Source organism: Macaca fascicularis, chromosome 1 (assembly GCF_037993035.2).
Source record: "Macaca fascicularis isolate 582-1 chromosome 1, T2T-MFA8v1.1".
NCBI lineage: Eukaryota > Metazoa > Chordata > Mammalia > Primates > Cercopithecidae > Macaca > Macaca fascicularis.
In genome coordinates this window covers 221547912-221573754 of record NC_088375.1, presented here as the reverse complement: position 1 = coordinate 221573754, position 25843 = coordinate 221547912, and the positions used below count along the sequence as shown (strand labels likewise).

The window sequence follows — 25843 nt, the reverse complement described above, 5'->3', positions numbered from 1 at the left end:
TCTTGCTTTAGAAATTTTGTCTGAGTTAGAAGCTTGGCATTTGAACGTTAGTAAAGAATTGATTTAATTTTCCTTTTATAAGTTAAAGTTTTTATACATCTAATGTAGGGAAAATGTCAGAAAAGAATCTTTCATGGAAGCTTCTGTTACTTTAATACTGTTTTGCAGGAGGTAATAATGGCCTTGAATCTGCAGCATAGTTCTCATCAGAGAGCAAGGACTTATTGGAAAACTTGTATTCTGACCTGCCCCCAGATTTTTACATTTGTGTTTCTTGGCAATTAGTCTTGAAAATAAGGAAAGGAAATTAACATTTTAATTCAAGAGTGCTTTGATTGGATGGAGTTACTTCATGCAGGAAAATTGACAATAATTCTTTTTTTTTTTTTTTGTACCATTGGAGGGGAGGAATATCCTATAGTGAGAGCTAAGATAATATGTTTTAATTTCTTTAGAGAAACTGGGTATTTTTAATAAGGGGGTTATAGGGAATTATTGTAGGAACCCTAAACAAAGCTTGAGATTTGTGATGTAATAAATTACATGTTCAGTGGAATATGACTTAGGTGTATAAATTTAATCAAAAGTATGAGGGAGAGCATATATTAATAGCTGTCAATAACAGCAATCAATAATAAAGAATAAATAATCAGCAACTGCCATACGTTTGCTTCCGAGCTGGCTCATTATTAATGGATGCTTGGAGCAGTAGCTTTTGAAAATTTCCCCTTTAATCTTTTTTTTTTTTCCCCAAGTAAAGAAAGAGATATTCTGACAGGGAAAAAACCCTGGAATGCCACAATCTAAATGTGGATTTATAGTCCTTTCCTAGCATATCAGCAGGTCCCTTATTTGACATTTTGATATGGTGTTATTTAATTGCTTGGGGCCAATTGGACCCAGAGGGCTGTTGACCTCAGAGCTCTATAAACTTAGATATTTCAAACAAAAGCTTGAATCAGCCTCATTTTCTCATTGGAGCTCTGCGGCTCTAAAGCCACTGAGAACAGCAGACCCTTGCTTTTTTCTGATCTGTTCCATGGAATCTGTGTTATTAGTATCAGATCGTCCCACCAGGAGTAAAGCCGCTACACTCCGCTTGGCTATTTAGGTTTCTCTGCTCTATGCATTCGGGGAATCGGGGCCTGCGATAGTTGTCTGCATTTTCTGGGCCTCACTGAGGAAACTGATCAATGAAATGGGAGAAATGACTGGTTTATTTGTGAACATTCTATTCTTGTATCTCTTCTTATATATTTGTAGGTAGGGAAATTGCTGTATGTGGTATACTCTGTGTTAACCATTGTCTTTTGGTCTTGGGAGAAATCCTTCCCGGGGTGAGAGGCATGAGTGGTTTCAAGCAGAAAGAATTCATTGCCTCTGGTCCAGCAGCTTGCCACACCTTTCCTGTCTGCGCGGTATCTATCTCCACACACATGGAATCTCCTCATTCTTAAAAAGTATCAGAGTTGATTTTTCACTTTATTTAATTTGGTAATATAGTCTGCATTTTAATACCAAGGTTGGGGCTGTATTTTTTAGTATGAAGCTAGATGATTACTCTTGTGAAATTGTATTGTTTTAGAAAAGGAAAACTGATGAATTTTCATTTACCAAATTCCTGGGCAGATTCAATATCTGTGCTCTTGTTTAACAAGTGGGTGCTACGTGTTTTCATATTGATATCTGAAGTTTACAGATTCTAGTTGTGGAGATTTTCTGAAGAAAGAAAAGTTCAAAGATTGTAATTTAGGAGTTATACGTGGTAGTTTTCTATGACAGTGAATACTTTAATAGCATTTTGAAATCAGTAAAAACTGTTTTTGAGAAGGCGTATTTCAGACATTTTTATTATTTTTCTAGAAGTTTCAGGATTGCAAGAATTTTTTGGTCAGAGTAAGTTAAGGTCAGTGTTAGACGACACTACAAATCTAGTCAGCTAAAAGCTGAATAATCTCTGTATTTGCTACAGTATTTATTTGCCTTGAGATCTTCTTTATGTGGTGATTAGCTTTAGAATTTTTTTTTTACGTTGGCCATGAACTTTCTAAGACTCCTTTCCCAAAATGGCAACTTTTTTTCTTGTGTCTAGTCCATGTTTTCATTCTGTTCTTTTAAATTCGATAAAAACATATTCTCTTACTTATTTCTGTTTTACTCTTTATCCATAAACTTCCTGAATCATAAAAGTTAGTTTTTTTCTGATTCTTGATGTCACAATGTAGAATTTTTTGTAACTTAAAATAATTGTAAAATAATATCAGTGACTTCTATGTGACTATTGCAAAGTTAATTATTTTCCAGATACTCTTCCCTCCCTGCCAGAGATCTAAAGTGATCCTAAAGAAAATTGTAAAAAATTATATCAGTGATTTAAAGGTGAATGAACAAATCAAATATGTATTTTCCCAATTCTGTCCCTTCCCCCACAGACTTAAACTAATTTAAAAAAAAATCTGTTGCTCCTACTTTGCCTTTCATATAGATTTGTAGATTTTTAGAAGTCCGTAAAGGGCAGATATGAAGACAGTTTAAGTGTAACATGTATTATATTAATGCTAGTTTGTGTCTTTGTTTAGATAAACCTGCTTTATTTCAGAGGATTGGTAATAGAGAGTGCTGGGGCTGCAGGGCTGGTATGACCCAGGGAAAGGGCTGTCCCACATGTGTCTAGATTTTCTGGTCTCTGGACTTCCGTGTCAGAAGACAGCAGCTTAACAGTTGTCGAGGTTGTGTTGACATTTTATGGGACTAGGATCTTAAAAATGACTCAAATTATTTTATTGTTGTTATATTGATACTGATCATTAATCATCAAATCATCTTTATGCTATTAATAAATGTTTCTAAGACTGATTTGTCTAGAACTCGAAAGCGATATCTTGAAAAGTTAAGTGCATCTACTCATATTAAAGTCTTAGCTATGTAAAATAGAGATCAAACTCTTATTTTCTAAGAGTGTATGCTCTTATAGGACTGATAAATATTAAGGTGGGATAGAAGGGATATGTTAGACTTATTCAAGGGGTGCTGTAGAAATATTCAAGAAGGTTCGATCAGACGTGGAAATCCAGAAAAGAAACTAAGGCATAAGCCAAGGTTGGAGAAGTCCTAGGGATTTAAAGATTTTCAGTATCTGCCGTTAGCAAAGCAGAGGCACTTAATTGTTTAGCGCTTTAAAAAAGAGCGTTTGGCAGAATTGTTAAGGTTTCAGTGATACGCTTGGAAAGATTTCTCTCTGCCTCTGCACTGCTGGATTGATCATTCAGGTTCTCACATTTGATAAAACCTTGGCCTGGAGACACCGTGTGTTAGTTACATGGGCGTGTAAAGACAGGACTGTTGAAGTCAACACTGAATATGAAAGTTATGTAGGATTGCCATGGCACTTCCATAGGGGTTTTGAGCAGTGCTGGAGAAATCTTAAGGAAGTTATTCCAAACATTTTTAGATGCTGTAGTTGCCTTAAAATACATTATTATCCTGTTGCAGCTCATCACATGGTTACCACATTCAGAAGTTCTCAGTTGGAAGGGTATTTGAGAATGTGTGTAGGTATTTTCGATTGTCAGGATTATTGGAGGCACTGCTAGTGTTGATTGCTCAGAGCAATGTTAAATGCCCATAAGGAAAGGGACTGTCTTGCTCAAGGAGTTGGCCAGTCCAAAATGCAGGGTTCTTCTGTTGAGAGACTCTGCCCAGGTCTTACTTCTTTGCCTTTAATACTTACCCTTGTTTCTGATATAGTTGAATAAAGAATTAAGTTTTTAAAATAACATTTGAGAATTCACTGTCAGATTTACAGTGTTTTTGTTGTTGTACAGTATTTTATGTATATAGATTGACAATTTTGTGAGTCCAAGAGGCAGAGAGGAAAAAATGAGGGTCTGGTTTTTAGCAATTAGCTATTGGAAGTAATAGGGAGGAGGCTCTCCCCACACAGATATATAGTGAATCTTTAAGAAAAAGATGTTATGATTTTTCTTTTCTCTGAAAGAAATAATAAGTGCATTCTCATTTGGACAGAGAGGAAACAGGTAGTGTAGAAAGAAAAGATTATTAATTATGTAACAATCTGAATTATATTCTAACCTTTTTTTAATTAAGAAAAGATGATAGCCTGGGCAGGCTGGCTGCTCACGCCTGTAATCCCAGCACTTTGGGAAACCTAGGCGGGCGGATCACGAGGTCAGGAGATCGAGACCATCCTGGCTAACAAGGTGAAACCCTGTCTCTACTAAAAATACAAAAAGAAATTAGCCGGGCGTAGTGGCGGGTACCTGTAGTCCCAGCTACTCAGGAGGCTGAGACAGGAGAATGGCATGAACCCGGGAGGCGGAGCTTGCAGTGAGCTGAGATTGCGCCACTGCACTCCAGCCTGGGTGACAGAGCAAGACTCTGTTTCAACAAAAAAAAAAAGAAAAGAAAAGAAAAGAAAAAGATGATAGCCTGGGCAACAAGGTGAGACTCCGTCTTTGCCAAAAAAATTAAAAAAAAAAAAAAAAATTAGCCGGGCATGGTGGTGCAAGCCTGTTGTCTTAGTTACTTAGGAGGCTGAGGTGGGAGGATCATTTGAGCCCAGGAGTTCGAGGCTGCACTGAGCTGTGATTGTGTCACTGCATTCCAACCTGGGTGACAGAGTACTACCCCGTCTCCAGAAAAAAAGAAAAACATGAGATTCATTGAGATAATAAAGAATACAATGTTTTAAGTACTATTTTAGTTATTCAGTATCAGATGTTAGGATATCTCAGCTGTCTGAATTGTGCCTATGAGCCAGCAATGACAAAAGGTGAGGAAAAGAAAAGAAGTGTTAAAGAGGGAAAACATGAAAAGCAGATGATAAGAAGAAGGCAGCGTCCCAAAACAGCAGCTCCATCCTCCCATGCCCTCAGGACAAAAACCTCAGTGCCATCCCTGACTTCCTTTCTTTCTTTCATGCCTAAGATCTAAAACTGCAGTACATCTTGGGTGCTCGAGACCATCATGGTCAACATGGTGAAACTCTGTCTCTACTAAGAATACAAAAATATTGACTGGGCATGGTGGCGCACACCTGTAGTACTAGCTACTTGGGAGGCTGAGGCAGGAGAATTGCTTGAACCCGGGAGGCGGAGCTTGCAGTGAACCGAGATCACACCACTGCACTCTAGCCTGGTGACAGAACGAGACTCCATCTCAAAAAAATAAATAAAATAAAAATTCTATCCATCCCTCCCTCCGTCCGTCCATCCAGGATCCAGTTACTTCTCACATCTCTTCTACTGCCTGAGCCATGCCCCCATCGTCTCTTGGTTAGATTGGGCATCAGCCTCCCACATTGCTTCTTCATGTGCCCCTCACCGACTGTGTACCAGCCACACCAGCATCCTGGCTCCCTCTCTGCTTCCCCAGGCTCGCAGCCTTGTGAGGCTTCTCGCTTTCACTTCCACCTCCACCTCCATATAACATTTCTCCCCATACTTTCCTATTCGAAGCTCGTCCCTTTCCTGGCTTTTATGTAGACTGCCCCTTCTGAGTCCTTCTCTGACCACATTGTTGAATTTGCACACATAGAGGTAGAGACAGATTGTGATAACTATCTCCCTCTCCATAACTCTTTATTTTTTTCTAAAGCACTTTCATTTTCTGGCATGCCACATATTTTACTTACGTATTTACTGTAGCTGTCTTCCCCAAAAGGGCAGGGATCTTCCTTTCCACTGCTCAAGGGCAGTGCTTGACACATAGTGGGTGCTCATTGGGAGGCAGGAGTAAAAAATGGGTGAAATGTAGTTTAGGTGCTTTAGCAGAAACCAAAATTATGAGACCTTGACCGAATTATCTTAAGCTCTTGTTAATTGAGGATGCTGGTGCTGTGCTTATTTTGGTGAAGGGGACCTGAGCTGGTTCACTGAAGGCAGCACAGTGCCTGCTGGTCCTTGGAAGAAGCTTCGTAAATGATAGTGTGATCATAATACCGATGATTCTTGTGAGAGGGAAAAGGCAAACAAAGGGAAATGGTAAAGCATTATAGCTCTTTCCAAACATCTTTTATTAAAACATTTGCATTTTACCGTAGAGGTATTTTGTTCTGTTCCTCAAAGAGAACTCCCCTGAGCCGGTGTTAATACATCTACCCATAAAAGCTTTGTAAGAGGACAAGTGAAACCCCTGACATCTTATTCACCTGGGGGAATAAGGTGTCATGCAGGGCCACCGCGTGGAATTGGATAGTAGTCAGTAGGCATTTCTGGTTGAGGGTCAGGTGTGCACATCTGAGAGATGACTAACCTCATCACTATTTAATACCAAAATACACATTTTTAGCTTGATAACAATCTTAAGTCTTAGAGAAGAGGGTTGATTATGTTCAATATATGATGTTTACTAAGGCAGGACATGTAAATACAGATGAGAAAGATGCTCAGTATTAAAATGTAAAGGAATGGACTTCATGGTTTAACTTTCAATTCTCTGGCCTTTTTTTTTTTTTTTTCTGAGTACTTGCTTACCAAGAGTTTATATTGGTTTGGCTAGCAGTGCGCTCTCTAACAAGATGCAATCTCATGGAATACATCCTTATGCCAATGATGAATAAAAGTAGTTCAGACGGCCAGGCCCTAACTTAAATATAGTGCTTTTGGTGGTTAAGGGTGATCAGGTGAGTGGTTAAATAGATCAAGAAAAGGAAAGAAAAATCCAACTACCTTATTAAAAAACAAGGGTAAAATATCAAAACAGTGGGTAGGCAGTAGGAAGAATGTATTCTTTGGGTTATTGACAATTAGAACATAATGTTACAATGTAAGCAGAGGCTTGTGAGTCAAGGAAGGAAAGATAAGTTATAAACAAGTACATAAAGAAATAGGAGAATTATGCCTAATGGTGTATGTATATAAACTTGTGGGAAATGTTTAGAACCTTACAGTGGAAGTTCTACTTAAAGTGTCGTGATTTAATATATTTTGAATTACATCATATGACTCTTAAGGCATACATTGCAGAAAGGACCATTTTCAGAGATTATTATTTAGAAACAAACATGTCATATGCACTTACAAGAAATAATTTTGTCTTCTTAATTTACTGTACTATGAATACATTGAACACGGGTTTTTAAAGGGACAATGTAGCTGTTTCCAAACATCTTTTATTAAAACATTTGCATTTTACTGCCAGTTTTTTGTTCTTTTCCTCAGAGAGACCTCCCGGTGGCCAATGTTAGTAAATTCACCTTTCTAATTCAGGAACTTGAAAAACAGAATAATGTAATGGGGTCTAATGGTGTTTACATTCAACACAGTATTGGTAAAAGAAAAAGAAGGACACTTATATTGCATAATAAGGTACTCAATAATGCTTTGTATTTCTATTAACAAAGCTAATTTATTTCTTCGTAGGAATGATGCAGTTCCAAAGTAAAGATTTGATGTCATCCTAATGAGTCTGCTTTCAGTTGTAGAGTACAGTGAAGCCCTAGTAAAGAGGAGTAAGAAATCTATTTTACTGGAGATAATAAATCTGACAAGGAAGCTCTCAGCATAGATTGAAGTTGATTTGGCATAGAGTTGCTTTATAAATAGCCCTTTGAGCAAACTCTACAGTTCTGTATGTGGTTTTAAATCCCTGTAAATTTGTAGGCAGGTACATATTACAATTGTCTGTTTTTCTTTTTAGGGTTCATGTAATCAAAGAAGTTTCTTTGTTGTGTGTATCTTTACAGAACACAACAGGAATTGAAAATGAATCAGGTGAGTTTAAAAATCAGAATTTATACAAATACATGACCTAGATGTTAGACCAGCTCTTGATTTTTACAAGATAGTAGCACACACATTCATTTCTCTTGGATTCTCATTTTTGTTTCTTAATACCATTAATTAGTTCATTGCGTTCATACTGTGCATTTGTTCGTGCAGTGGATGGAATGTGCGTTGTTGGGGCGTGGGTTGGCGTTTCTGTGGTTCCCTGAGTAGAGGACTCATTCTTAGGGATTTTCATTAAGACTTTCTTTTTGAATTCTCCCTTTCCACACTCTAGTGTGAGTTTTTTGTGTGTGTTTGTTTTGAAGCTTATTAAGCTTTCATTTTTGGCATTTTTTATTTCGTGATTATCTGTTGGTTGAAAAGAGAGGATTAAAAGTTATTTATAGAGACCGCAAATGTTCAAAGAAGAAACTTTAAGCATTTTGTCCTTGAAAAACCTGTTCTCAGAATAAAAACAAGAGGGCAGATATTGAAATGTAAGATGTGTTTCTCTTTACAGGAGATGTGGGATTACCTGGTGATTAAATTATTCTGCTATGGATATTTTCATAGCCTCCTCAAGGGTGTTCTGATAAGTAGAACCAGTTATGTGGATCTAATAATATATTCTAGAGTAGGATTCTTATTTTCTGGTTTCAATATCATCTCACTTGTAGTTATAGAAATTCGTGGGTGTCAGAAATGTTCTCTTTTTAAAATCTTCATAAGCACTTATTTTTAAAATAAGAAGGACAAAACCAAAAATATGAAGTATGTAATTTTTTTTTTAAGTCCTTAACTTAAAACTCTCAGACTTGAGAACATTTTGTATCCCTCATCAACTGAAACTTCGGACACCTTTTTATCATTTACAGGTGATTCTAACTAGAGATCACAAGTTCAATTTAATTAGCGGGGCCAAGTTTAATAAATTCAGTCCTGTGTTGCATTGAGAGATGTGAAATTTTTGAAATGGATCCTTTTGATTTCTTTTCATTACTTTCTTTATCAGAAATGTTTATTTTAATGCAGAGGACGTATATCATAAAAAATGAATCTGGCCAACACATGGGGCACATGCTTTCTATTATTTTAAAACTTGCAGATTTATTGACATGCTTTTGAAGGCAAATTATTTTTGAAATGGTGAGGTGGGGGAGGGAAAAGAGAACAAAGTGGATTTCACAGTCATCGTCCATCAAAGTTATGCTCATATATATTTCATAGATTTCATTTATTTTCCTATTTTAAGATTGATTCTTAATATGAACCTGGTCACTCAAAGGAGCTCAGTTTTCTATCGTCTAGGAACTGTTTTGTTGGAGGAATCTTGATCCAGTGCTAGAATGGTTGTGAGTTCTTCCAAAGTGGAATCTAAATGTTGATACTGTTCTTGTTGCATTGCTATTCAGAATCATTTATTTGATGTGTCTACACCTTTAACCTTATGATTAATTATGCCTTAATTCTTGTACAGTATTAGGCTTGTAATATTTCTAGTGTATTAGACTTGACACTTCAAACTTTTGCTTTATATTTCAATTATATCAAACTTGTGTTTAAAAAAGTCTGCATGCCAGTCAAAAAGTGGTAGCAATAACTACTTCTTTTTTTTTTTTTTTTTGGGCTCTTTTACAATTTGATTTTTGACAAGTTTTAATATCAGATCTGCAGAAGACTGCCTTTGATCCTAAATGCCAAGTATCAGTGGAAAAGTGTCCTCTTATGTTTCTAATGGTTAACACATTTCTGATTTGGGTGTAATTTAAATGGTCTGGTAGTAATGAAACTTTTACTTGTATTATAAAAATTGCCCACTTTTTATGAGAAAAAATTTTAGCATCTTTTGTTGTATTTTCATTAGAAGAATATTAGTTATATGCTGTTTAGACCTTATTGTTATGGCATGAAATCTATCAGTGTTTTTCAACAATCACCCCAGTAATTTTTAAGGATTAAGACTTATTTCAGGATAATTTACAGTTTTCCCTTCTCGTATTTATTGCTCTCATTTTCAGACAGTGAAAATGAGCAGTAAGTGCTTGAAAAACTGAGAAATAACCACACAACAAAATTCAGATATAAAAAAGTTTGAACTTGAACAAGATTGACTTATAAATACTTATACATACAATCCTGACGGTTATTTTAGGGTTAGGTTATTCTCTGGGAACGGATCAGCATTGCTTTGATGGATTTTAGTTGTCAGTTCTGTTTCTTATGATGTGTATGGTCTTGAAGACAATAGCATAGAATAATTTGTTTATATATGCCTGACAGTTGAGTTTCAGGGACTGCGGGATCCTCGTCATGGGCATATCATATTGTTTGTTATTGATTCCTTTAGAAGAAGCAATAGAGTCCACAGCCTGCCAGTATTTTCAGCACTAACTATTGAGGCAGCATTCTCAGATCATCGGTATCCTACTTGCTTCAATTGCACACCCATCCTGATACTTAACTTTTGAGATGTTCCACTGTTTTCCTTCTTATTTTCCTAGACTTATCTAGGAATGGCTTTATCTCGGGAATGGGTCCATTATCTCAGTTGTCCCTAACATTCATTCATTCCTTCCCTCTTTCATCAGGCACAGACTGTACCCCAGTATGTTATAGGTTCTGCAGTGAACTAGGTGGGCAAGGGCTCTGCCAGTAACATACTCCAAGAGGGAGACGGTTAAAAAAGCAGGAAGACAAGCAAGGTAATTTCAGATAGTGAACAGTGCTGTGAAGACAATTAAACAAGATCTTGTTATAAAGGATGATGGCTGGAGGTGAAAGGTGGTCTTTGGATTACATGGTCAGAGAAGACTATTCTGTGGAGGTGATTGCTAGTAGAACTGAAACTTAGCTAATAACCGGGAGCCACATAGACATATGAAGATCTGGAAAAAGAAAATTCCAGGCAGAGTGAACCCATAGTAGTAGAAAGGCCCTGGAGTAGAAATGAGCGTGGTAGTTCACAGAACAGAGAGCAAGCCATGGTCTGGAGCTTGGCCCCATCAGGGGCTCTGGGATAAGAGGACATTGGTGTGAGAGCTAAGGTTTATAGGGCCTGTAGGGCTACTGGACAGTGACACAAGCTGATTTCCATTTCTAGGATATCCTCCCCACTATGCTAGGGAAACCGGATTGTAAGGGAGCAGGAGTGTGGTGATTATGTGTGTTCACTACTGAGATTAGCACCAGGCTTTAGGACAGTTTCTTCAGTTGGACAACTTAGTGGACCTGACAGCTTTTTGAAAGAGGGTACTTTTTTGTATTTCAGAGCTAATTTGACTCCTGTTCTTTTTCAAAAGTGGTGTATAAGTGTTTCTTGGTTTGTGTTTTCATCTGTTTATTGTTATAGCAGTCCTGCTCATTTCTTAACCAAATATAATTTAATGCCATTTCAGTAAACTGAAGCTTGTTTGATTTTTTTTTCGCATTGTTTGTTCCAGCATAGTAGCTTAGATTCTTGTTTGCAAATCTATACAAAAATGGGTTGTTCATAGAATTTTAGAAATTTTAATACTGTGTGATTCTAAGCTGTTTTTTGCTTGTAACAATTACTTTGATGATGATGATTAGTCTATTGTAGCAATAATACATATTTTAGTATGAATATATTATGAATTATCCTTAATATTAAGGAAAATTGGGTCTAATGTATTCCATCACGTATTGCTGTCACTTTCCAGTTAGTTTTGATCAAGTCAATATTTAAGAAACTAGGTGCTTTAAATGAATTAAACTGATAGAATAATTGCTGATAATTCTCTGGGCAAAGCATATAAAAGGAGTTACTTATATAAATTTAAATGAAACACCAATAAAATTTGCTTATTCTTATATATTTTTAAAAATAAAAACATTAGTACGTGTTGACCATGTGAGATGGTGCATGCAGCTTTATGTAACAGCAGCCAATGCCAGTGTTATGCCCTAGAGCAGAGTTACCTTGCTGATTACAGTCCACATTTGTCTAAAGAGTATGGAGAGAAGGGCTGGGCAGGGAGAGTGGAGGAGGTTGGTTCTGTGGTTCATGTACCTGGAGCAGACCTGAGGAGGGTGGAGTAAATGGTCAAAGAAGTGTGGGCTCAGCTCTCGGGTCGCCAGAAGGACCAGAGTAGACTTTGCCAGTGAGGTGGGGAAACTTTGGGGGGTTTTGAGTAGAGGACTGTTAGAGTTGAGTTAAAAAATTCTTATAAATACAAATAATGAAACTATTCTACAGGGCAGAACCAGGACTTGGTTGAAAATAATAATAATAAAAAATATTAACTTACAGTGTTTCCTATATGTCAGGCACTAGCCTAAATGCTTTACAGAAGTTCAGTAAGTCATTTACTATTGACTGCAACTGCATGAGGTGGGCACCATTACTTTCCCTATTTGACAGATAAGAAAGTGAACACAATTGAAAATATTTTCTTGGTGCATTAAAGTTTCATTTTAACATGATTTAAAGATGAGAATTTAGGATTTATTGACCTGTTTAGTTATTTGACTTTAAAAATCAACTCTGAGGTACAATCTGCATACAGTAAAAGGTAACTGCTTTAACTGTATAGTACAAGTTTCACACCCGTGTAACTCTTTTTTTTTTTTTTTTTTGAGACGGAGTCTCGCTCTGTCGCCCAGGCTGGAGTGCAGTGGCGCAATCTCGGCTCACTGCAAGCTCCGCCTCCCGGGTTCACGCCATTCTCCTGCCTCAGCCTCCCGAGTAGCTGGGACTACAGGTGCCCACAACCGCGCCCGGCTAATTTTTTGTATTTTTAGTAGAGACGGGGTTTCACCGTGGTCTCGATCTCCTGACCTTGTGATCCGCCCGCCTCGGCCTCCCAAAGTGCTGGGATTACAGGCGTGAGCCACCGCGCCCGGCACACCCGTGTAACTCTTAACCGCTGTCGAGTCATAGGACATGTCCGTCACCCCAAAAAGTTCTTTTCTGCTGCTCTGAAGTTAGTCTTTCCCTGCCCAAGGTCACTACTGATCGACTTTCTGTTCCTACACACTGGTTTTTCCTCCTCTGGGGTTTCATGGGAGTGGAATCATACAGCCCTTGCCCTTTGGCGTTTGTCTTGTTTTGGTCTGCATACTGTTTCCGAGATTCAGCCATATTGTTGCATGTATCAGTAGTTCATTTCTTTTTTTTTTTTTTTTTTTTGAGATGGAGTCTCGCTCTGTCGCCCAGGCTGGAGTGCAGTGGCCAGATCTCCGCTCACTGCAAGCTCCGCCTCCCGGGTTCGCGCAATTCTCCTGCCTCAGCCTCCCGAGCAGCTGGGACTACAGGCGCCGCCACCTTGCCCGGCTTATTTTTTTGTATTTTTAGTAGAGACGGGGTTTCACCATGTTAGCCAGGATGGTCTCGATCTCCTGACCTCGTGATCCGCCGGTCTCGGCCTCCCAAAGTGCTGGGATTACAGGTTTGAGCCACCGCGCCCGGCCAGTAGTTCATTTCTTTACAGAAGCTGTTTTATGGGAGACCATCTGACCATCTAGATAGGTCTATCATAATCTTAATTCCAAAGAGCGAAACCCTGGGATAGCTTTCTATCTTTTCATCTTGGTTATTTCTCCCCCTTTTTTCTAATTCTAAAAATACATAGGATATAAAAAGTTGAAACCACTTTCACTGTTTTATCATTATTAATATAGAAGTATATTTTTTGTAGATAATTATAAATATGAATCTGACTTTTTCACTTTTAAAAAAGACTTCTAAGTAAGGTGGTTCCTATGTTTTGACTTAAACCTCAATTAATAAATGTGTAGTTTCGGAAATTAGCATGCTGAATGAATAATGGTGGCACTTGAAATCTCATTTTGAATCGTGTATTCTACTAGGTAAATTAGCAATTTTTAGAAAATCTGGGACCTTGTCTTTCTGAATGAAAATATTATTTCTGAAATTCAGAAAAAAATTAACAACCTGAATAGCGTTTCCTTAAGTCACTGGAACAAGCTTGTGGCAAGAAGCCTTTTCTTTTACATTAGGATGGTAACACTTTGGCAGAGAAGGAAGCTGTGGGACTGCTTTTCTCTGCCTCTCCTTTGATACCCTCTGACTCACTCTCCTTGGTCAGTTCTGGCAATGCCATTCCAGCTGTGTGACCTTGGGCAAGTCCTCGGCTTATTTGTGTTCGCTTTCTTATCTGTTCAATGGGGACAGTAATGGTGCCCACCCCATGTGCCATGTGGTTGCAGTCAATAGTAAATGAGTTACTGGACATAAAGCCCTTAGGCTAGTGCCTGACATATAGGAAACACCGTAAGTTGTTATTTATTACTGTTATTTTTCAGCCGGTAACCACGTGCTGATTCTGTCCTGTAAAATAGTTTGATTACTATTACTGCTTGAATTCAGACCCAGCCATCCCTTGTCTGGGCTATTACAAAAGCTCCTGATTGATTTCCTCACCAGCAGTTTTCCTTCCTGCGGGACCATTCTCCACAGGCCTTACAGAACGTGCAGCTCACTGTCTGGGAAATCAGAAAAGCCAGCAGTCGTCGTGCGTTGTTGGGAACGCTTTCGTGGAGGAGCTGGGATTTGCACTTGACCTGGAAGGGTGTGGAGGATATTGACCATCAGAAGAATTGAGGGCCAGGTGAAAGCCTAAATTGAGAAAGGCCCAGCATAGGAAGGGGACCTAGTATGGTGAAGGTAGGAGGGGCCAGAGGGTGTGCCAGGAACCCAGATGCCTGTAGGGGCCAGGGATGACCTCTAAGAGTAAAATGGGGATTTTTCTGTGATTTCTTCCAATAGATTTTTTTTTTTTTTTTTAATCCATGGATAGACCAAACAAACCACATCTGAGATGAAAGGCTGTAGCCCACAGTTTGCTGCTTTGGATGAAGATAGTTTGAGAAGTTGAAACTCAGTCTCATCAGTAACAGCCTCAATGGGAGGCAGTAGAAAGCTCCTTCTCCTGCTTACCGACTCGCTGTCCCCACTCTCACCTATTCCTATTCTGTATTAGAATCGTCTGGACAAGAGGAGGGGATGAGCCCTCAGGTGTCTTATTTTCTTTACTTCTCTTGAACATTGACAGTCTCTAAAGCCAGCAGACGAACTACTAGATTTTATTTAGAAAGTTTAAAAAGCGGTTTGAATCAGATGCTTTGTAGATTGCTTATTCAAGAAGACAAAAGGTTCAGAGAAGTTGAATATAGAGTAGACTAGAAGCCAGAAAGCCTCACCCCATCTCGTCACTCTCCTGCCCAAACCCTCTTGTGTCATCCCACTGCTTTCTGAATGCAGTCCAGCTCTGTTTCCTGCCTTGGTTTTGCAGGTTCCAGTGGCGGCCGCCTCTGCTTTTTTCCTGGCTCTACTTTGGTGCAGCCGCAGTGGCCTCTTTTTATTCCTGAACAGCCCAAGGCCCTTCTCTCCTCAACTCCTCAGTTCTTAATACATGACTCATTTTCATCTCTCAAGTCCAAGTCCCTGTGTGACATCTCTGAGAGACCTCCCCCTGCCATCCTAACTAAAGCACTGCACTGTCCCCTCCTCATCTCTCTTACATCACTCTTTAGGTCACTGAGACATTGAGCACCCCTAGTCTGCCACATTAGCTTGGGGTGCAGGTGGGCAGGACTTGCCCTTCTCTTGGTTGCTGCGTTCCCCAGGTAGCACTGCTCCAGCACACGGACACTTGCTGCCAATATGTGCAGGACGATTGGAGATTCCTGAATAGCTTCAGGTTGGAAGATGTCAGTGGCAATGGGAACTGGAGAAAGGGATCGGACGTGACAGATTTTGAAGGATCAGCAGCAGGGTTTGGCTCTGTTGACCACCTCACGTCCCGGAGTCTTCCCCGGCTTTGGTGATGCTATGCGCTTGGTGCCTCTTTGGCTCTGCGATGACTTCTAGGACTGGGACTCATTTGCTGCGCTTTTTCTTCCGTTTCATTCTTTGATAAGGGCATTCTGAGGGCGTTGTTTTTGGCTAGTCTCTCCTTCTCTGCTTTCCATGGAGGCCTCTCATCCACTTCCATGGACTCCATGGCCAGCTGAGGCCATACTGCTCTTACAGCCATCTCTCTGTGCCCAGACCTCTGGGCAGTTGATTGCCAGGCATTTGTTTGCTTGTTTGCAGTGACTACTGCTCTGAGCTGGGTACTCTGTGCCAGGTTTTATCGAGGTGAGTGAAGCAGAGCCTGCCTGTCTACACCCCTAAATTTGCCTCTCTGGAGAGGTGATTAACTAAGCCAACCAGAAAGGGCTTTCACAATACACAGGGCACACTGTTGCAAGTTGTGGAGAGTGTTGTAACTGAGCCATAGGGGAAATCCTACTAGGTTAGGATAGTGGGGACTGGCTTCTAGGAGGCCAAAGTGTACTCTGGGTAGAGCCGAGGCCTGGAATACAAATGCAAATTGGCCCCTTTTGGTAACCTCACCTTGCTGGGGTCTCAGCTTCACCACCCTGGGGTTTAAAGCATCTGGAACTTTCTTCTGCTTTTTCCTCCATTCCCTGCAGGAGCCCAAATGGGCATTCACAGTAAGTTGTTGTGTTTAATACTCTGAAGATATTGCAACTTATCTCAGTTTATTCTGGTATATTTTGCTTTTTCTCCTTTAGAAATTAGCAGTGAAACCCTTCAAATGAAAAAGACTCTTGTGCCTGTTTGGAGACAGCAAATGTCACAGCCATGTCTTGTCCCCAACTTTGCATACTTGACACTGCTCACTCTCTTTTCAAATGTGCGTTGATGTAGAAAGTTATAGAAATTCATTTGCATGGCTTTTTAAAAATTATTATTTTTATTTTTTAGACAGTCTCGCTCTGTCGCCCAGGTTGAAGTGCAGTGGCGCGATCTCGGCTCACTGCAACCTCCGCCTCCTGGGTTCAAGCGATTCTCCTGCCTCAGCCTCCCGAGTAGCTGAGACTACAGGCGTGCACCACCATGCTCAGCTAATTTTTGTATTTTTAGTAGAGACGGGGTTTCACCATGTTGGCCAGGATGATCTCGATCTCCTGACCTCGTGATCCACCCGCCTCTACCTTCCAAAGTTCATGGCTTATTTTTGAGGGAAAATACGTATAACAAAGTATGGAAGAAAAAGATATTGCAGGGCATAGAGGGAGAAAAAGGAACAAGGAGGAAGAGGGGAGAAAGCTTATAGTTGTAACTCTTGTAGTTTTTAATGTTAACAGTTGTACTCAGGAAGTGGGGAGGTACCCAGGAAGAGGAGAACGTAGGACATGAATGTGTGGATTAAGCCCCCGCTGCCTCCCTCCACTCTTGTAGGTTTGGTCTCTAGGAATCGGTCCTATCTTCTGCTTCTCAGCCCTGAGAGGGGAGGTACAATGGAAGAGTGGAGGCGGTCTTAGTGCAGCAGCAGCTCGAGCTTTTTGATGATGTTTGTTGTATCTATGGATGTTTACCATATTGGAAATTATAATAAATTATTTTGAAATCGTTATAGATCCACATGAAGTTGTAAGAATAGTGTAGAGAGTCCTGTGTACTCTTATTTATTTTTGAGAAGGAGTCTTGCTCTATCCCCCCGGAGTGCAGTGGCATAACCTCGGCTCACTGCAACTTCTGCCTCCCGGGTTCAAGTGATTCTCCTGCCTCAGCCTCCTGATTAGCTGGGATTACAGGCATGTGCCACCACGCTTGGCTAGTTTTTGTTTTTTTAGTAGAGATAGGGTTTCACCATGTTGGCCAGGCTGGTCTCGAACTCCTGACCTCAAGTGATCTGCCCACCTCGGCCTCCCAAAGTGCGGGGATTACAGGCATGAGCCACCGCGCCCGGCCCAAGTCCTCTGTACTCTTCACCCAGCTGTTTTTAGCAGTAACATCTTACAAAGCTTTAGGACAATATGAAAGCTGGGAAATTGATTTGGTATAATAATGCTAGTTAGACTACAGGCCTTATTGGTAAATCAGAAAAAGTTAAAACATAAGATTAAGCAATCACACATTTCATGAACCACCAGAATGATGACATTTTCACATACAATAGCCTCCAGAAAACTTCACTCTACACACCTGAGAGTGAAAAAGGCAGACAACATTTTAGTGTTGTTATAGCAATAGCTCTGACCTTGTGGGCCCCAGAAAGGGAATTCTCAGGTGTCCACGGACTGTGAGGTATGAGATACCACTGGGTTGGTGGTTAGAATGTAGACTCTGGAATCTGTCTGGATTTTATCTTGGCTCCACTACTTTAAAACTATGCAGCTTGGGAAAGTTACTCAGCAGGGCTGCTCTGTGGCATGGTATTTGAGAATCCAGACCCTGAAGCCAGATTGTCTGGATTGAAATTACCTAGCTCTGCCACCTGCTGGCTGTGACTATGGGCAAGGTTTAGTTTCATCTGTAACATGGGGATCATAAAAGTACCTATAGCAATTGGTAGTGTGCAGATTAAGTGAGGTGATAAGTGCTTGGAATTGTGTCTGACGTATCTCCAACGCTCCATCTGTGTTAGTTGTGATTGTTATTGTTGTGAGGATTAAATGAGGTAATGCATGTAAAGTGCTTAGCACAGATCTTGGCCCGGAGGATGGAATACATGTTGTACTCCCTAAGCTCCTCACCCCGTCCAGCATGGGAAGGTCATCCTGGGTCAGAGGAAATGTATCAGGAAAGCAGTAGAAAGGCCCTTCAGAGGCTCCCTAGCAAGGTCAAACCTCATGAATCAAAATCTCTCTAAGGTTTCTTATCTCAGGGAGCAGGAACAGAGAAGTTCTTTCTCTAGCCAGTGGACTTCATGAGGAGGGGGTCCTTGATCCTTACCACCTAGCATGGTGCTAGCTCTGAGCAGACACTCAGGGAGTATGTGTTAGTGTCTGACGAATGGGCTGAATGAAGGAGGGAGGCTTTGGCGATTAATTGGGGGAAGAGAAGCGAGTAGTGACTTTCTTTGAGTTTGAGGTAGGAAGTTGGAAACATCGGATTAATGAGATCAATTAATAGTTAATAACTAAATGACATTAAATTGACTTAAATTTAACATGTTAAATTTAATACTTATTGTTCCAGATCTGTTCACTGATACATGTTTAAAGACTGTACTTCATTAAGCAGTCAAATAATGAGTCCTCATTGAGGTCAACTAACAGGAAAGCAGAGAAGTCCTTTAGCTTCTTTCATATCACAGTAATCAGTGTTAAAAACCCATAAGACAGGAACATACTTCTATTCAGGGGCAGCAAGGATGGGGTGTGCTGGGAACGCCAGCAGTTGGGGTGCCTTGCAGAGCTTGCGATCTGCTCTCTGCTCTCTGCTTGATGACTTCTACTCCGTGAATGGGTAGACGAGTGAATGGCGATGAGTGTTTCTCAGAGGCCTTACCCCTGCCTGCCCCTCCTGCCTCAGTTCTAGCTGCTTCTCCCAACTTCTCTGCTCTGGACACATTGGTCTTTTTGCCCAGATACTGCTTTTCCTCTTAATTTGAGATTTGGTCCTGGCTGTTTTCCTTTCCTGGCATGTTTCCCCGATATTGTCACAGATTTCCTTTCTAATTCTGGAGAGGCCTCACCTGTCTGTCTGAAAAGGCATCCCCATCCCTATTCCATGACTCCGTGACTGTGTTTCCTGTTTTTTTTTCTTCTTTTTTTTTTTTTTTGGAGACAGTCTCGCTCTGTCAGCCAGGCTAGAGTGCAGTGGCACGATCTCGGCTCACTGCAACCTCTGCCTCCCGGGCTCAAGCAGTTCTCTTGCCTCAGCCTTCTGAGTAGCTGGGATTACAGGCGCCCACCACCACGCCTAGCTAATTTTTGTATTTTTAGTAGAGACAGGGTTTCACCATGTTGGCCAGGCTGGTCTCGAACTCCTGACCTCAGGTAATCTGCCTGCCTTGGCCTTCCAAAGTGTTGGGATCACAGGCGTGAGCCATTGCACCCGACATTCCCCTCCTTTTTTTATTCGCCATTGATCAGAAGGCATGTGTCCCCTTTTTTGTGCTTGAGTTTTCTACAGGGCATCAGCCGTTGTATGTATGTGTTTAATTTTGTCTCTATTTCTCACCAGAGTGATGCCTTGTTGAGACAAGTGTGCTGCCTAGAACATTGCCTGGCCCATAGCAGGATTCGGAAATATATAAATAAATATATAGAGTAGATGGTGCAATTTATTTTAGACAAGATCAATCTGGGAAATAGTGCCAGGATCAAATTGTGATTCTTTAGTGTAAGAATCAAGATGAACCCATTTAGATATAATATTACATCTAATCCTATCAGGATATATACCAAGAAGAGATCCCAGTTTATGAGTATGTAGGGGAGAGAACTTTTTGAAAACATTCCTTTGTTCCTAAGGTTTACTTGTATATTGATTGCTTGGAATTAATGGCATACCACATTTTCTAAAAAAGGGTTCTTATATTGATCCAGAAGAATACCTACCTCAAATTCAAGAAATTCAGGTTCATGTGGAGAAGATACTTCCTGATAGATGACCCTGCTCTTTTATTTATTTCTATCCCCCTTTTTAGAAAAAGCTTTAAGTTAGCTTACAAAGAGCCATGCACTCATTCAAGTATTTAAGTGACAACAAACATTTGAAATCTACTGCTAAGCTGGGGGAACACAACATTGAATAAGATAGATACCATCTGTCTTCACTGCAGTCTCACAGAGGAGGCACACAGTAAACACAGAGCTATACAAATAAGCATTTAAAACTGTGGTAAGAGCTATGAAGGAGAACCAAGCAAGAAAAGAGGGTGGTTCTATTTAGGAAGTCCAGCCTACTTTCTAGTAGACCGGACTATTTACTAGTAGACTGGACTATTCAGGAAGTCCAGTGTACTTTCTACTCCTCAAATCATTGATTTTCTAGAAATGTTCTAGACAGTTTGCAGCCATAGCCACGGCCATGGAGAGCCCAGTGGGGGTGTGGGTGGAAGGGAGGGCCGGCCCTGGGGCTGCCCAGTGTCTGGGTTGTGCTGCTGTGAGCTGAGGTGCTCCTCTTGTAGTTCGGTCCTTTTGTAGTGTGAAGGATACGACAATAACAGAAAAAGCTTTCCTCTACTGGGTGTATGAGTCCAAAAGGAAAACCAATGGGTCTACTGGGACAAGAGGTGGAATAAAAGAGTAATTTAAAAGAAAAAAAAAGACAAAAAATAATGGGTTGACTTAAAACAGATAAACAAATGCATAGGATTTTTTGGTATTTCTTTTTCCCATGGCCTCTCTGCTGAGGTCCTTTATGTTCTCGGGTGCTTCAGAAATTTTAATACACGTGATCTCCAACTTGAAGTTACACATTTCCTATGGGAATGACCATTCCTGCCTTAAGCACCATCTCCTGCTGACATTTCCATGGAAATCTGGAAGTTTTAGGGCAGAGGTTCTCAGATGCTATTCCAGCAGAATCTTAAGTGAAAACTCCATGATGGTTAGGACTGACCATAGGCACTCAGATCGGACAGATACGGGTTCAGATCCAGGCTTTGAGCCATTTAAGCAACGTCCGTAAGCTCTAATTCCCTGCTCTGTGTGGAGAGGGGGAGACACTGATAACACCTGTTTCTTGGGCTATTTGGAGTAAATTCTCCCCAGCACGTAAGACAGCACAGTGCCTTGAGCAAGGAAGTTCTCAGTAAATATGAAGTTGTCATTAGAATCACTGTGAAAGTGCCTGGAAGTATCCGTTTAGGTTAGCAGACACGGTGACTTTTGAAATCGGCTGTGCTTCTGGGGAGAATAAATGGTGCTGCGTGTTTGCCTAGGGTCCCAACTGAGACGGAAGAAGAAGACCCCCTTTTACTTTACTAAATGGCCAGTACTGATAGGACATCACTCTGGCTAATATTTGTTAATGTCACTTACTTTATCAGTGTTAGGAAATAATCATTATGTAGCTTAGGATGCCAATGGCAACTACCAATGTAATACCTTTTCCCTCTTTGGAAATAAATTGTTCACGTTTCCAAAAATCCAGCTTATAGATTAAGAATTTAAAAACGGGGACACTATATTTAGAAGTTAAAAATGTCTGTAGTTAATTTATTCACAATTTAGCTAATTGGAAGTACCAGTAAGACCATTTTCTGGGGCTAATTGGCTATCTTATGTTTTGAAAATGTTTCGGGGATATTGTTGGGACAAAGGTGTAAATCAAGCAGGAACAAAGCATTTATGTGTCTGAAGTGTAGGCTCATTTGGCTCGGCTCTGCACGAGAGACGAACCTGTCTTGGGCGAACCTGTCTTGGGCTCTCCAGCTTGAAGCAGGCCAGAGAGTAGATGACCATGTTTGTGACTGTGAGATTTATTTCTCTTGAAGTAGACTGTTGATAATTAATAAACCAAAAATTGAAATGCTGAGAGTATACCAGTTTGGATGATATTCTTTTCTTTGTACATATATTCTTGAGGACGACAAGAGCTTCATTGTTGTCGGAAAAATTGATCTTTTTTGTTTGGGGGTTTACTTTTGCTTATGTTGGTTCCTTTAAAAGTTCTGGAGAAATGTTTCCCTGTGCAGTGAAATGAAACACACTCAGACTACAAAGCCTATCATTCTTAGCAGTGCTGTGATACGCACATCAGTTAGACTGGATAAGCACATCAGCTCCGTAGGATATATGATGTACCGGTTACTAGACCCTTGGTGTTCCTTTGATTTGAAAGTTATCAAAAAATAACAGTCATATTCTGCCAGTTGGCTCAAATCTCTCCCTTCCTTACATACGTACCTAATAGTAATCTTTTCTTAAGATTATGAATTCCAGCATGAACTTTGAAAAGTAATTTAAAAAAATTCTCTGTTTCTTAGCAACTCGGTGATATCCTGGTGATTTTGCTGTTTAGTGACTTGGTGAACAGCGGTAAATTACTGTTTCCTGGAGAGGTGGCACTTGCAGTGAGGGACCACAATAAGTTGTCGTGTTCTGGAATGGAATATTCAGGCCCCATCCAGTTAGGGGTTGTTGCTGGAGGGCAACATGGATGGGGCAGGGTTGGAGGGCCCCAGTAGCCTTTGTGGTGTGTGCTGAAAGCATTCATTGAAGTGGGCAGTGTTGGTTTTTATTTTTTAAATGTGCTAAGGTACTGATGGTAGCCTTTGATTTAGAAGTAAGCTTATGCTATATTTTGCTGCCAGATTCTATTTGAGTTTAAAGCAGTATGGTGCCAGAGATTATCATGTTTTGCAAATGGCCACAGGTGGCTGGAACAAAATAGAGTAACACAGACATGCTTGAAGGCTGCAGTGGTTTCCTTTGGACAGTTACAAACAAGCATCAAAGCAGCTCCTCAAATGCTTGACATCATCGTTTTGGTCTGGCTTGCCAGCTTCAGGTTTTGATTACATTTTTGCATATTTGCTTATTGAACCAGAAAAAAAAACAACCCCACGATTTGGGTTTTCTTTCTTTTGCTATGATCCTTCTATTTCTTGACTTGCAGAACACTACTGAGCCTGCGGTGGCCACCGAGACCCTGGCTGAGGTACCCGAACATGTGCTGCGAGGACTTCCGGAGGAAGTGAGGCTTTTCCCTTCTGCTGTTGACAAGACCCGGATTGGTGAGTACTCCTCCTGTCCCGGAGCAAGTCAGGCAGTAAAGAGCAGGTGGCAGTGCGGCTTCCTGCAGGGGCATGTCAGGTAGGGAGCACACCATAAAAGCAGCGGATTTACCCTTGACCTAGAAGATTTTATGGTGTTGATGCATTTTCCAGTCAAGAATCCAGGTTGGACATGGGTTATAAAAATAAAACTGGGAAAACACACACACACACACACACACACAGACACACACACACACGTCCCATCCTTCTTTACTTGCCCAAGTGTCCTCCTCCTATGAGTCTCGTTGCTGAACCTCGCCCCACAGAATGTGTTGTTCCCTTCTCTCTGATTTCACCATGATGAGCGTGATTGTGCCATTATATTCACTTCATTGTTTTGTAATTATTTTTACACTTGGCCCTGTTGTTTCTTGTGCCTTTATTTCTTATGTATCTTTGTGCCTCCAGTACCAGACACTTTGTGGACCCTCAGTAGATACTTGAATGAATGACATGCTGTGAGTGTATCTAAATTCTTCTGGCTGGGATTTCTCCTTGAACACAAACCAAGCTTGTGTGTGTTTGGTCTTTTTGTGGCCTAATCTTTAGACAGAAGGCTAAGGAAGTGAATTGTAAAACTTTAGTCAAAATACAGTCTTGGAATACATCATATTTATATCCCTGTTTCTTTTTTTTAGATGTACTTCCGATACTCCAATTTATATGTACACGTGTGTGAAAAAATTTTAACACGTGCTTTTAAAAATTCTCATTGGAAACTTATTCATTGAGCAGTTTGAATATATTGTTCAAATGAAAGTGGTTGATTTTATAGCTCAACTAATTGATTGTTAGTGTTGTTGTCAAATGCAGTTCATAGCAGACTTACAGAAAAGTGGGATTTGTACATCCTAGCAGGATAGGACCGGCCCAGCCTTTACCCCCCATCCCGTATATGAGGAAACTGAAGCCAAAAGGTGAGGGAACCAATCTGAGGTGCTGCTGTATGCCAGTTTGTTGACTGCTGGGCCAGACTCCTGCCATTTCACTGCCTGCTTGCTCATTAAATCTCTTTCTGTTATGGTCAGTGCATAGTAAATAGAAATAACCCTAAGAATACTGTGGATGAACAGCTATTTTGGCTGTTAGAAACTGAAAAGTGAGCCATTCCAGTAGCTAAGTTTTCAGGAAGCTTAGTTAGGCAGGAAAGCGTTTTCCACTTTAAGCAAATGAACTTCAAAAATATTTATTCATAAAACTATATTTCTAACCCTTTAAAAGAACAAGTCATGTTCATTAGGGACAATTTGAACTTTACAGACAAGCAGACAGAGGAGTTTAAAAATCAGTTGTAGTTTCACTCCATTCCAATATTTTTTCTCTTCAGTTGTTGTGACTGTTATTCAAGTATTTGTGATCCTACTGTATGGGTAGTGTTACATGTAAAACATTAAAAAATATATACAACATTTTTTTCTAATTATAAAACAATGTAGGTTCTTTATAGAACAGAAGAGTATAAAGAAGAAAAATAAAAATCCCCATTGAGGACTTGACTTAATTTAACTTGATCTCAGGCTATTTAACATTAGCTTGATTTAGGCAGTCTAGCCTTTTACCTATTTTGTGAAACTTAATTGATTTTAATGGTTTCAATCTTTAAAATAACCATGATACATTATAAAAATACTGATTTTATTTTCTAGGTGTCTGGGCCACTAAACCAATTTTAAAAGGCAAAAAATTTGGGCCATTTGTTGGTGATAAGAAAAAAAGATCTCAGGTTAAGAATAATGTATACATGTGGGAGGTAAGAAGTAATTCTGATTCTTTGTTTTTCAGAGTTTTATGAAATAATTATTCTGTTCTCTCAGAATTTGACATTTTGAAATTAAAACAATCATTTTAATGTGTTCTTTAAAATCAAGAATATTTTTATTAAAGAGAAAATGTGTTTCCCTGGATACAGACTGCTATTTATATATGCTTTTGTATTTTGAAACTGCTTGGCTGTCCTCAACAATAAATGTCAAATCCATGTTTTATATTGCCGTGTCCAAGGTGTTTTGCTTTGCAACTAAGACTTTGACTTCCTGTTCGATGGTTTGTCACTTCACAGGCTTCCAGATAAACCCCATAAAAGACACTATGGTGGCTGCAAAGAAAGCACTGTTAGGTTCTTCTCTATATTTTAGAAAGTAATTTCGGTGTTGCTAGGAGATTCAGAGTTGGATATATTTAGCATATGGCTCATATATAGCGCTTGTAATTTTTCAGGAGTTTTTCATCTATTAATTTCATGTTTTCTGAGCAATCCTGGAAGACAGCAGGGCATCTGCACGCTCCTTTGAGAGGGGAAGCAGTCAGGAGACAGAGCTGAGCTCTCCTTCTCTGTGGGGCTCCACTCGAGAGGCCTGTAGATGCAGAACTAGAATGCATCTCTCCCTGCCTCACTGGGAGGCAGTTAAGGTTTTCATTGCATTGCCTGAGTTCAAATCCTACCTCTAGCTTTGTGACTTGGAGCAGGGTATATAACCTCTGGGCTAGAAAACCCTCAATTTAAAAAACAGAGATAAAAGATATCTCCTAGGATAGTTGTGAAGATCAAATTTGTCATTGTTGCTTTTGTTGTTCCCTGGGGTATTGCATAGGAATTCAGCATTTGTG

The 25843-nt window shown here is 40.1% G+C and overlaps 1 protein-coding gene across 16 annotated transcripts in view; it reads left to right on the top strand.

Annotated features, from left to right (window-relative positions):
• Nucleotides 1-25843, top strand: part of PRDM2 (PR/SET domain 2) — a 129291-nt gene that overhangs the window by 7288 nt on the left and 96160 nt on the right. For 7 of the 16 annotated variants that reach the window (XR_012425885.1, XM_074019751.1, XM_065529723.2 and 4 more), the window contains exons 2-3: nucleotides 23077-23194; nucleotides 24883-24986. Coding sequence is in view for 9 of the 16 variants with exons in the window: in XM_065529723.2 (XP_065385795.1) it covers nucleotides 24978-24986 (9 nt within the window). In the remaining 7 variants the exon portion in view is untranslated. Of the gene's footprint in view, nucleotides 1-7659; nucleotides 7734-23076; nucleotides 23195-24882; nucleotides 24987-25843 lie in introns of all 16 variants that reach the window. The other 9 variants (XM_065529731.2, XM_065529728.2, XM_065529726.2 and 6 more) reach the window with 3 other exon arrangements.